The 12,034-nt window shown below is 47.2% G+C and overlaps 1 protein-coding gene across 5 annotated transcripts in view; it reads right to left on the bottom strand.

Annotated features, from left to right (window-relative positions):
• The window catches only part of mss51 (MSS51 mitochondrial translational activator), an 85,558-nt gene extending 75,888 nt beyond the window's left edge, over positions 1–9,670 (bottom strand). Inside the window, exon 1 of one of the 5 annotated variants that reach the window (XM_086000589.1) lies at positions 8,937–9,670. In XM_086000589.1, the coding sequence (XP_085856715.1) occupies positions 8,937–9,076 (140 nt within the window). In that variant the 5' untranslated portion in view covers positions 9,077–9,670. The other 4 variants (XM_086000586.1, XM_086000584.1, XM_086000585.1 and 1 more) reach the window with 4 other exon arrangements.
• Positions 9,671–12,034: the final 2,364 nt, after the last annotated feature.

The following is a 12,034-nucleotide window of genomic DNA, read 5'->3' as shown; positions in this document are numbered from 1 at the left end:
TTCGGGGGTTTGATAGTCCTCTGCGACCGACGTGGTGCCGCGGGTGTCGGCTGGGTGTCCCCGGTAGCCTCCTGGGTCTCTGCCGGGGGTGCCGCCAGGGTTGTTGAAGGGGTAGTTGGTGGGGGTGCCATTGGTCGATGTTCTTCCGGGGGTGATGAAAGAGTAGTGGGTGGGTAAGGGTTGCTGTGATCGTTGAAAAGAGTAGTGGGTGGGTAAGAATTGCTGTGATCGTTGTCGCTGCTATTGCCGTGGTTGTTGTCGATGCCGGCTGGGGCGACGTCTTTTATGGACACGGTGTCCTCCCTTCCGTCGGCGTGCCAGACATATGCGTATTGGGGGTTGGCGTGGAGTAGGTGTACTGGCTCCACGAGAGGGTCCGTCTTGTGGCCCCTCACATGCCTTCGCACGAGTACCGGACCTGGGGTGGAGAGCCATGACAGCAGGACTGCCCTGGTAGACCCATCATTTCAGCCTGTTCTTGCCCCACGGAACTTATCTCTTCCTATCTCTACTCTATTTTTTCTCCCCTTGTCCAGTCTCTTCTCACCTACATCCGCGACTCTTCGGACGCCCTCTGCCACTTTAACAGTTTCCAGTTTCCTGGCCCCAACCGCCTCCTTTTCACCATGGATGTACAATCCCTCTACACCTCCATCCCCCACCAGGATGGCCTGATGTTGCTCCGCTTCTTCCTTGAACAGAGGCCCAACCAGTCCCCATCCACCACCACCCTCCTCCGCCTGGTTGAACTTGTTCTCACATTGAACAACTTCTCCTTTGACTCCACTCACTTCCTCCAAATCAAAGGTGCAGTTATGGGAACCCGCATGGGTCCTAGCTATGCCTGCCTTTTCGTGGGATATGTGGAACACTTTTTGTTCCAGTCCTACACAGGTCCCCTCCCTCACCTCTTTTTCCGGTACATTGATGACTGTATCGGTGCCGTTTCCTGCTATCGCCCTGAACTAGATAATTTCATTCACTTTGCTTCCAATTTCCACCCTTCCCTCACCTTCACATGGTCCATCTCCAACTCTTCCCTTCCTCGACTTCTCCGTCTCCATCTCTGGGGATAGGTTATTAACCAACATTCACTACAAGCTCACTGACTCCCACAGCTACCTGGACTACACTTCCTCCCACCCCGCCTCCTGTAAGGACTCTATTCCATTCTCCCAGTTTCTCTGTCTCCGCCACATCTGCTCTGACTATGCCACCTTCCACACCAGTGCTTCTGACATGTCTTCCTTTTTCCTCAACCGAGGATTCCCTTCTATAGTGGTTGACACGGCCCTTAACCGTGTCCGTTCTATCTCCCGCACTTCTGCCCTCACCCCTGCCACTCCCTCCCGGAACCACGATAGAGTTCCCCTGTCCTCACCTTTCACCCCACCAGCCTCCACATTCAACGTATCATCCTCCGCCATTTCCGCCACCTCCAGCGTGATCCCACCACCAAACACATTTTCCCCTCACCGCCCCTTTCAGCATTCTGTAGGGACCGCTCCCTCCACGACACCCTAGCCCACTCCTCTATCGCCCCCCAACACCCCTTCCCCTTCGCCCGGCACCTTCCCGTGCAAGCGCAGGAGATGCAACACATGCCCTTATACCTCCCCATTTTCCACTGTCCATGGCCCCAAACACCCCTTCCAGGTGAAACAGCGATTTACTTGTACTTCTTGCAATTTGGTATACTGTATTCGCTGCTCACGATGTGGTCTCCTCTACATTAGGGAGACCAAACGCAGATTGGGTGACCGCTTTGCAGAACACCTCCGTTCAGTTCGCAAGGGGAACCCCGAGCTTCCGGTGGCCTGTCACTTTAATTCACCGCTCCACTCCCACTCGGACCTCACCGTCTGCGGCCTCTTGCATTGTTCCACGGAAGCTCAGCGTAAGCTCGAGGAACAGCACCTCATCTTTCGATTAGGCACTTTACAGCCTTCAACATAGAATTCAACAATTTCAGATCATAACATATATATATATTTTTTATCCACACTTTTGTTCTGTTCTTCTCCCCCACATGGCAGCTGTCCTTCATTCTGCCAGCACAATTTACACTTCATCTAGAGCCATCCTTTGTTTCTTAACCTGTCCCATTACCATCCCCATTTGCCTTGAATATCTCTTAATGTCTCTCAATGTCTCTTAACCTCTCCTGCCTTCCAGCCTATCACAGGCTTTCCCTTTTGTTCTTTCATCCCCTCCCCCATTTCCCAGCCACTACACTTGCTTAAAAATCTGTTCCATTTCCTGCTTTTTTCCAGTTCTGTTCCAGATGAATGGTCATCGACCTGAAACGTTAACTCTGTTTCTCTCTTCACAGATGCTGCCTGACCTGCTGAGTATTTCCAGCATTTTGTTTTTATTTCAGATTTCCAGCATCTGCAGTATTTTCTTTTTGTGTCCTATCTATTCTAATCCCATTTTCCAGCACTTGGTAGCCTTGTATGCTATGGCATTTCAAGTGCTCATCTAAATGCTTCTTGAATGTTGTGAGGGTTCCTGCCTCTACCACCCTTTCAGGCAGTGAGTTCCAGATTCCAACCACCCTCTGGGTGAAAAAGTTTTCCCTCAAATCCCCTCTAAACCTCCTGCCCCTTACCTTGAAACTATGCCCCCTGGTTATTGATCCCTCTCCTAAGGGGAAAAGTTCCTTTCTATCTACCCTATCTATGCCCCTCATAATTTTGTACACCTCAATCAGGTCCCCCCTCAGCCTTCTCTGCTCTAAGGAAAACAACCCCAGCCTGTCCAGTCTCTCTTCATAGCTGAAGCGCTCCAGCCCAGGTAACATCCTGGTGAATCTCCTCTGCACTCTCTCCAATGCAATCGCATCTTTCCTATAGTGTGGTGACCAGAACTGCACACAGTATTCCAGCTGTGGCCTAACTAGCGTTTTGTACAGCTCCATCATAACCTCCCTGCTCTTATATTCTGTGCCTCAGCTAATGAAGGCAAGTATCCCATATGCCTTTTTAACCACCTTATCTACCTGTCCTGCTGCCTTCAGGGATCTATGTACATGCACACCAAGGTCCCTCTGATCCTCTGTCCTTCCTAGGATCCTACCATGCATTGTGTATTCCCTTGCCTTGTTAGTCCTCCCAAAATGCATCACCTCACACTTTTCAGGGTTAAATTCCATTTGCCACTGTTTTGCCCATCTGACCAACCCGTCCATATCAACCTCTAGCCTGAGGCTTCCCTCCTCACTATTTACCACTCCACCAATTTTTGAGTCATCTGCGAACTTACTGATCATACCTCCTACATTCATATCTAAATCATTAATGTACACTACAAACAGCAAAGGACCCAGCACTAATCCCTGCGGTACACCACTGGACACAGGCTTCCAGTCACAAAAACAACCTTCGACCATCACCCTCTGCCTCCTGCCACTAAGCCAATTTTGGATCCAATGTGCCAAATTTCCCTGGATCCCATGGGCTCTTACCTTCTTGACCAGTCTCCCATGTGGGACTTTGTCAAAAGCCTTACTGAAGTCTATGTAGACTACATCAACTGCACTACCCTCATCCACACACCTAGTCACCCACTCGAAAAATTCAATCAAATTGGTTAGACATGATCTCCCCCTGACAAAGCCATGCTGCCTATCCTTGATTGAACCTTGCCTCTCCAAGTAGAGACTAATTCTGTCCCTCAGAATTTTTTCCAATAATTTCCCTACCACTGATGTTAGGCTCACTGGCCTGTAATTCCCTGGTTTATCCCTACTACCCTTCTTGAACAATGGTACTACATTAGCTGTTCTCCAGTCCTCTGGCACCTCCCCTGTGGCCAGAGAGGTTCTGAAAATTTGTGTCAGAGCCCCTGCAATCTCCTCCCTTGCCTCACACAGCAGCCTGGGATACATCTCGTCTGGGCCTGGGAATTTATCCACTTTTTAGCCCGCTAAAACTGCTAGCACCTCCTCCCTCTCAATACTAATTTGTTCAAGTATATCACAATCCCCCTGCCCGATTTCTATGCCTACATCGTCCTTCTCCATAGTGAACACAGATGCAAAATATTCACTTAAAACCTCAACCACATCTTCCGGCTCTACACACAGATTGCCACTTTGGTCCCTAATGGGCCCTACTCTTTCCCTGGTTATCCTCTTGCCCTTAATATACTTATAAAACACCTTGCGATTTTCCTTTATTTTGCTCGCCAGTGTTTTTTCATGCCCCCTCTTCGCTCTCCTAATTTCTTTTTTAAGTACCCCCCTGCACCTTCTATACTCCTGTAGGGCTTCCACTGTTTTTAGTCCTTTGTATCTGCCAAAAGCCTCCCTTTTTTTCCTAATCCATTCTTGTATATCCCTTGACATTCAGGGTTCCCTGGGCTTGTTGGTCCCACCCTTGACCTTTATGGGAACATGTTGGCATTGTACTCTCTCTATTTCCTTTCTGAAAGACTCCCACTGCTCTGATGTGGATTTTCCTACAAGTAGCTTATCCCAAACCACTTATCATCATATTAAAATCAGCCTTCCCCCAATTTAGAACCTTTATTTCCGGTCCATCTTTGTCTTTTTCCATGACTACCTTAAATCTCACCGAATTATGGTCACTGTCACCAAAATGCTCTCCTACTGACACTTCTACCACTTGCCCGGCTACATTCCCTAGAATTAGGTCCAGTACCACCCCCTCTCTTGTAGGACTTTCTACATGCTGGCTCAAAAAGCTCTCCTGGATGCACTTTAAGAATTCCACACCCTCTAAGCCTTTCACACTCTGACTATCCCAGTTAATATTGGGGAAGTTGAAATCCCCTACCATTATTACCCTATTATTTCTACACTTCTCTGAGATTTGCCGACATATCTGTTCCTCTATCTCTCCCTGACTGTTTGGGAGCCTATAGTACACTCCCAGCAAAGTGCTTGCCCCCTTTTTGTTTTAAGTTCTACCCATATGGCCTCATTAGAGGAACCTGCTAAGATATCATCCCTCCTTCCAGCAGTAATTGACTCCTTGATTAATATTGCGACACCCCCTCTGTCTCGCCTGAAGATTCTATACCCCAAAATATTCAGCTGCCGGTCCTGCCCCTCCCTCAACCATGTCTCTGTGATAGCAACAATATCATACTCCCATGTGTTCATCAACACCTTCAATTCATCTGCCTTACTCACAAGACTCCTTGCATTAAAATAAATGCCATCCAGCCTTGCCATACTCCCTTGTGCCATTGCATATTTGCTCTGCCTTCCAGGCTGACTTGTTTTTTCCTCTATATTTGGCTGTGCATCACCCCCTACTATAGCTCCACTCCGTATCCCATTCCCCTGCCAAGTTAGTTTAAACCCCCACCCCCAACAGTACTAGCAAACTTCCTCACAAGGATGTTGGTCCCATTCCGGTTCAGGTGTAACCCGTTTGACTTGTACAGGTCCCACCTTCCCCAGAAGCAGACCCAGTGATCCAGGAAACTAAAGCCCTCCTTCCTGCACCAACTCTTTAGCCACGCATTCATCTGCACTATCCTCCTATCCCTATACTCACTAGCACATGGCACCAGGAGTAATCCAGAGATTTTTAATCTGCTACCTAGCTCCCTAAATTCTTGTTGCAGGACCTCATCCCTCTTTCTACCTATGTCTTTGGTACCAATGTGAACCACAACCTCTGACTGTTCGCCCTCCCCCTTTAGAATGCCCTGTAGCCGTTCAGTGACATCCTTGACCCTGGCATCAGGGAGACAACATACCATCATGGAGTCACGTCTGCGGCCACAGAAACGTCTATCTGTTCCCCTTACGATAGAATCCCCTATCACTAATGCTCTCCCACTTGTTTTCCTCCCCTCCTGTGCAGCTGAGCCACTCGTAGTGCCACGGACTTGGCTCTTGCTGCATTCCCGAGAAACCATCTCCCCCAGCAGTATCCAAAACGGAAAATCTGTTGGAGAGGGAGATAGACCCAGGGGACTCCTGTACTACCTTCCTAATTCTTTTACCCTGTCTGGCTGTGCACTCTTTACCTGCGGTGTGACCACCTCGTTAAACATGCTATCCACGAAGATCTCAGTTTTGCGGATGCTCCACAGTGACTCCAGCCGCAGCTCCAGCACCGAAACACAGATTTCAAGTAGCTGCAGCTGGAGACGCTTCCTGCACATGTGTTCGCCCTGGACACCGAAAGTGTCCCCGACTACCCACATAGCACAGGAGGAGTACTCCTCCACACTGCCGAGCTGCCCTGCCATGTCCTACCCTTAAATTGAGGCGCAATTTCACCTCAGCTAGATAGGCACAGTATTGGACACATTTTGGATGCAATTTTCCGATTGCACCCTAGAGGAAACTCCGGGCCTCTTAGTGCACACCCCTGATATCTTACAGTTCAACCCGGACAATAATCATTTACACCGTTCAAGCATTACCCCAACTATACTGGTGCCTGCAGTTGCTTAGTTTAAATTGCCACAAGTATCAGTTTAACTAACTATAAGCTGTTCTGATTCCAGTTAGTAAGAGTAATTTCCACCAATGTTAAAAGTATCCAAAAAAAAATCAAGAAAGCATCAGTTTGTTTCCAGAAATACTGTTTGCACCATCACTTACCGACTGAGGAATGACTAGTATGAAGTCAGTGCAGGAAGAGTCACTGATATAGAAAGAACTTGCATTTGTTTAGTGCCTTTCATGACCTCAGGACGTCCCAAAGCTCTTTACAGCCAATAGAGTACTTTTGAAGTGTAGTCATTGTTGTAATGTAAGAAGTGTAGCAGCCAATTTGTGCACAGCAAGCTCCCACAAGCAGCAATGAGATAATGACCAGAAAAACTGTTTTATCCATGTTGATTAATGAATAAATATTGACCAGGACACCAGGGAGAACTCCCCTGCTCTCCTTCAAAATACTGCCAGGGGATTTTTTTTGTCCATCTGAGGAAAGACAGCACTCCCTCAGAACTGCACCGGAGTGTCAGCCTAGATTTTGTGCTCAAATCTCTGGAGTGGGACTTGAACCCACAGCCTTCTACAGATACAGCTAACAGTGTGTCAAGCACAAAGCATCATGTGTTTAGACATTTTAGTACTGATCTGAACAAGAAGTCATGGAAAATATTTGCATGCCAGTAAGATAATGCTATTATAAACACATTTCGAGATGAGGGATTGTGTTTGATGCTTGTAAATATTTCACCGACTCAGTAATATTTAGCAGGTGCTCCGTGTATTTGTTGTTACAACGGAGTCAGGTTGGTGCTGAGTCCTGGAGATTGTTCAAAGCTGTAAAAGAACAGTTAATCCCAGGTTCATTAGACAGTAGCATCTTCCTCTCTATTCCTTTGTTCCACTATTGACACTGCTGATCCATATCCCCCATACGAAGAACTCGTGTTGCATCCTACGTTACATACATTCACTCAGCATTAAGGTTGGATGGTTAACGTGTGCCATCACTACTTAAAAAGAAAAGCCTAGAATGTGGCCGTGCTGCAGCTGTTTTTCAGGCGCTAAGGGCGGAAACCCCCGCGCAAATTTCCGGCCACAAGTGCGAAACCCGCCATATTGGGATTATTCTTTTTTCAAAAGGTGTCCTTCACCCACACCTGAAGGATCCAGGCACCAGTGAGATTGAGAGCACTGAGGGCACATGGGGACTGAGCTTTCAGGGTTCAGGGGATTCAGTACAAGCTCTTGCCACTCTTAGGTCTGTAAAAGTTACAACCCTTCTCTTGAAATATTTGTTGAGCGTTGGCGTCCTCCTCCATTTCCTTGTGATTACTTCTACAAAACTGATCTAAACAAGTTTTTAAAAAAATCTATAAAACTACACAAATGCATTTTCAGTTTCAAAATTCTTAACTGTTGATCCCAAATATTCTCCCGAATCGGTGACGGTTCACGTCCATTCATCTTTGGGCCGTTTAAAATGTGATAACTTCCAACAAAAATGGCAGAGACAGAAATTACTTTATCCACCCCCCGCGAGAGGTGGGTTAACGAATGGAAGCAATCAGCTCAATATATTATAACCATATACAACCATATATCCCTCAATATAAAACCATAAATTCTTCAGGTTAAACTGGACGCAAACATCCACCAGGTTGTAATTTACATTCACATCTCTCCGAGGTGGTTTGCACGAGTTTGTCATTGTCTGCTCCCTGTGCACAGTGAAAACACAAACATGTTCTTTTAGAGTTCGGTTACACCAGGTCGCTGCATATAAGGACCAGAGCAATTCTTCCCCCGCTGCTCAGAAAGAACAGTCGCCCTGTTAGGAAGCTCACACTTTGCATTGAAGATTGTCAACAGCCTCTTAAAGGGATCAGCACTCTCACAGTGTTAAGTCAGGGACCGAATTAGACCCCGGAATCTGTCCTCGCCGCTGCCTTGACCCAAAACGCCAGTTAATCAGTTAAAGTGACATTTTGAAAAGGTTTATTCTTTATTGAATGCGAAAATACTCTACAGCAAACACTGAAATACATTTTTGTGACAAATGGTCGAATATGTTTCTGGCCGTCAACGTATAATTTCACACAGATGTCTTTGCCAAATGGAAACGGATCGAATAAAATTGGCTGATCCAAAAGCAGAATACTGCGGACACTGGAAAATTGAAATATAAACAGAAAATGCTGGAAATACTCAGATGCTGCCTACTTGCTGAGTATTTGCAGCATTTTCTGTTTATAAATACAATTGACTGGTGAAATTTTTACCCTTTTATTTTTCGATTGCACATTTGTTCGTTGCAAGCGAAATATGTAAACTTCGGACGAAGAATAGGCAATCCTTATGTTAAATCCGAAGACATTAGAACACCTAATTTAGGTAAAATTGCTATTATTTACTGAAAGCTCTAAGTTACCATTAATAATGAGGCAAATTACTGCAAATCGAAATGTGGAACGCATTTTAGCAATAGGTTGCACAAAAATATAACACTTACTGTCTAATCCCTCGACTCGGTGCAGCTCCCAGTGCTGAATGGCAGCGCCAGACGTGGGGTTGGTTCTTTTGGAAGTGCAGCGATCTCGAAGTATCCACTCCAAAAATATACTGGGACTCGACACTGATTGGGAAAGACATACGGTTTCTCTATGGAGTTAGCATAGCTAATGGACACTCGTTCCTGGCTCCGGTGTGCCAAAATGTGCTATTTCATCGCTGTCACTTGGTGAGTGAGCGATACACGCTCACATTTTAGTTCAAAACACGCCGTGGAGTTAGAGCTGTCAAACTATATTAAGTGTTGCACAGAACAGGTTCCAGTACGGTGGTCAGTACATCGCAACACTTACTACACCTTAAAAAAAGCATTACAAATGTCCTGAGGGGAAATAAATTGCCCCATAAATGAAGCCTACAACTTGCATTTATATAGCGCCTTTAACGTAGTAAAACGTCCCAAAGCGCTTCCCAAGAGTGTTATCAAACAAAATTCGACACTGAAACACATAAGGAGATATATGGGCAGATGACCAAAAGCTTGGCCAGAGAGATAGGTTTTAAGAAACCTCTTAAAAGGAGAGAGAAGTAGAGAAGTTTAGGGAGGTAATTCCAGTTTAGGGCCTTGGCAGCTGAAGGCATGGCCACCGATGGTGGAGCGATTATAATCAGGGATGCTCAAGCGCCCGGAATTAGAGGCGCACCTAGTGGTGCTTAGTGGTAATAGTCTTATAGAAATAACAGAAAATGCTGCACTCAACAGGTCAGGCAGCATCCTTGGAGAGAAACAGATTTAACGTTTCAGGTCTGTGAGACCTGAAACTTTAAATCTGTTTCTCTTCATGGATGCTGCCTGACCTGCTGAGTGTTTCCACCATTTTCTGCTGTTATTTCAGATTTCCAGCATCCGCAGTATTTTGCTATTGTAATAGTCTTACAGGAATTCAGCTTCATATACGTGCAATGATGCGTATGGTGGCATGATTTCATCCTAAATCCAGCCCTACAGTTTATTTTAGATTAGTTTTACTTCTCAAAAAAAGTCAAAATTTGCACGCAATTTGCAGTGAGTCCAGACTACAGTTATTTTATAGCCAGTCTCAGATCTGTAGTAACAACAGAAAATGCTGGAAAAACTCAGCAGACCAGGCAACATCCGTGGAGAGAAAATAGAGTCAACACTTCGGGTAAACCCTTTGTCAAGACGAAAGAAGCACAGGAACTGAAATAGATTAAGAGGCCAGGCTGGGAGAGAACAAAAGAAGAGACATTAAGAGGTATTCAAAACGAGACGAGATGGTGATAGGACTAGTGGAGACAAAAGACAGCTCTAGATTAGGCGTGAAATGCGCTGGCAGAATGGGAGACAGCTGCCATGTGGGAGAGAGAAAAAAAGGGGGGCGAAACCAAAAAAGGTGTGGATAAAAAATAAGTAAAAATGTAATAGGGGCCAAGGTTATGCTCTGAAATTGTTGAACTCGATATTGAGTCCGGAAGGCTGTAAAGTGCCTAATCGGAAGATGAGGTGCTGTTCCTCGAGTTTACGGTGAGCTTCCGTGGAATAATGCAAGAGGCCGAGGACGGTGAGGTCCGAGTGGGAATGGGGCGGTGAATTAAAATGACAGGTGACCGGAAGCTCGGGGTCACCCTTATGGACTGAACGGAGGTGTTCCGCAAAGCGGTCACCCAATCTGCGTTTGGTCTCCCCAATGTAGAGACCACATCGTGAGCAGCGAATACAGTATACTAGATTGCAAGAAGTACAAGTAAATCGCTGTTTCACCTGGAAGGGGTGTTTGGGGCCCTGGACAGTGGGAAGGGGGGAGGTATAAGGGCAGGTGTTACATCTCCTGCGCTTGCACGGGAAGGTGCCAGGCAAAGGGGAAGGGGTGCTGGGGGTGATAGAGTAGCGGACAAGGGTGTCTCGGAGGGAGCGGTCCCTACGGAATGCTGAAAGGGGAGGGGAAGATGCGTTTGGTGGTGGGATCACGCTGGAGGTGGCGGAAATGGTGGAGGATGATCCGTTGAATGTGGAGGCTGGTGGGGTGAAAGGTGAGGACAAGGGGAACCTATTGTGGTTCCGGGAGGGAGGGGCAGGGGTGAGGGCAGAAGTGCAGGAGATAGAACGGACACGGTCGAGGGCCGTGTCAACCATGGTAGAGGGGAATCCTCGGTTGAGGAAAAAGACATGTCGGAAACACTGGTGTGGAAGGTGGCATCGTCTGAGCAGATGTGGCGGAGACAGAGAAACTGGGAGAATGGAATAGAGTCCTTACAGGAGGCAGGGTGGGAGGAAGTGTAGTCCAGGTAGCTGTGGGAGTCAGTGGGCTTGTAGTGAATGTTGGTCAATAACCTATCGCCAGAGATGGAGACAGAGAAGTCGAGGAAGGGAAGGGAAGAGTCAGAGATGGACCATGTGAAGGTGAGGGAAGGGTGGAAATTGGAGGCAAAGTGAATGAAATTGTCTAGTTGAGGGCGAGAACAGGAAACAGCACCGATACAGTCATCAATGTATCGGAAAAAGAGGTGAGGGAGGGGACCCGAGTAGGACTGGAACAAAGAGTGTTCCACATATCCCATGAAAAGGCAGGCATAGCTAGGACCCATGCGGGTACCCATAGCAACACCTCTGATTTGGAGATGAGTGGAGTCAAATGAGTTGTTCAATGTGAGAACAAGTTCAGCCAGGCGGAGGAGGCTAGTGGTGGATGGGGAGTGGTCGGGCCTCTGTTCAAGGAAGAAGCGGAGCGCCCTCAGGCCATCCTGGTGGGGGATGGAGGTGTAGAGGAATTGTACGTCCATAGTGAAAAGGAAGCGGTTGGGGCCAGGAAACTGTTAAAGTGGCGGAGGGCGTCCGAAGAGTCGCGGATGTAGGTGGGAAGAGACTGGACAAGGGGAGAAAAGAGAGTCGAGATAGGAAGAGATAACTTCCGTGGGGCAAGAACAGGCTGAAACGATGGGTCTACCAGGGCAGTCCTGTTTGTGGATCTTGGGAAGGAGGTAGAAGCGGGCTGTGCGAGGTTGGGGAACTATGAGGTTGGTGGCCGCGGGGGGAAGATCTCCAGAGGAGATGAGGTCAGTGACAGTCTTGGAAACGGT

Source organism: Somniosus microcephalus, chromosome 11 (genome assembly GCF_052327205.1).
Source record: "Somniosus microcephalus isolate GS21.2 chromosome 11, FLI_Smic_1.0, whole genome shotgun sequence".
Taxonomy (NCBI): domain Eukaryota; kingdom Metazoa; phylum Chordata; class Chondrichthyes; order Squaliformes; family Somniosidae; genus Somniosus; species Somniosus microcephalus.
The sequence above is the reverse complement of the archived record's forward strand: the minus strand, read 5'-3'. Positions and strand labels throughout refer to the sequence as shown.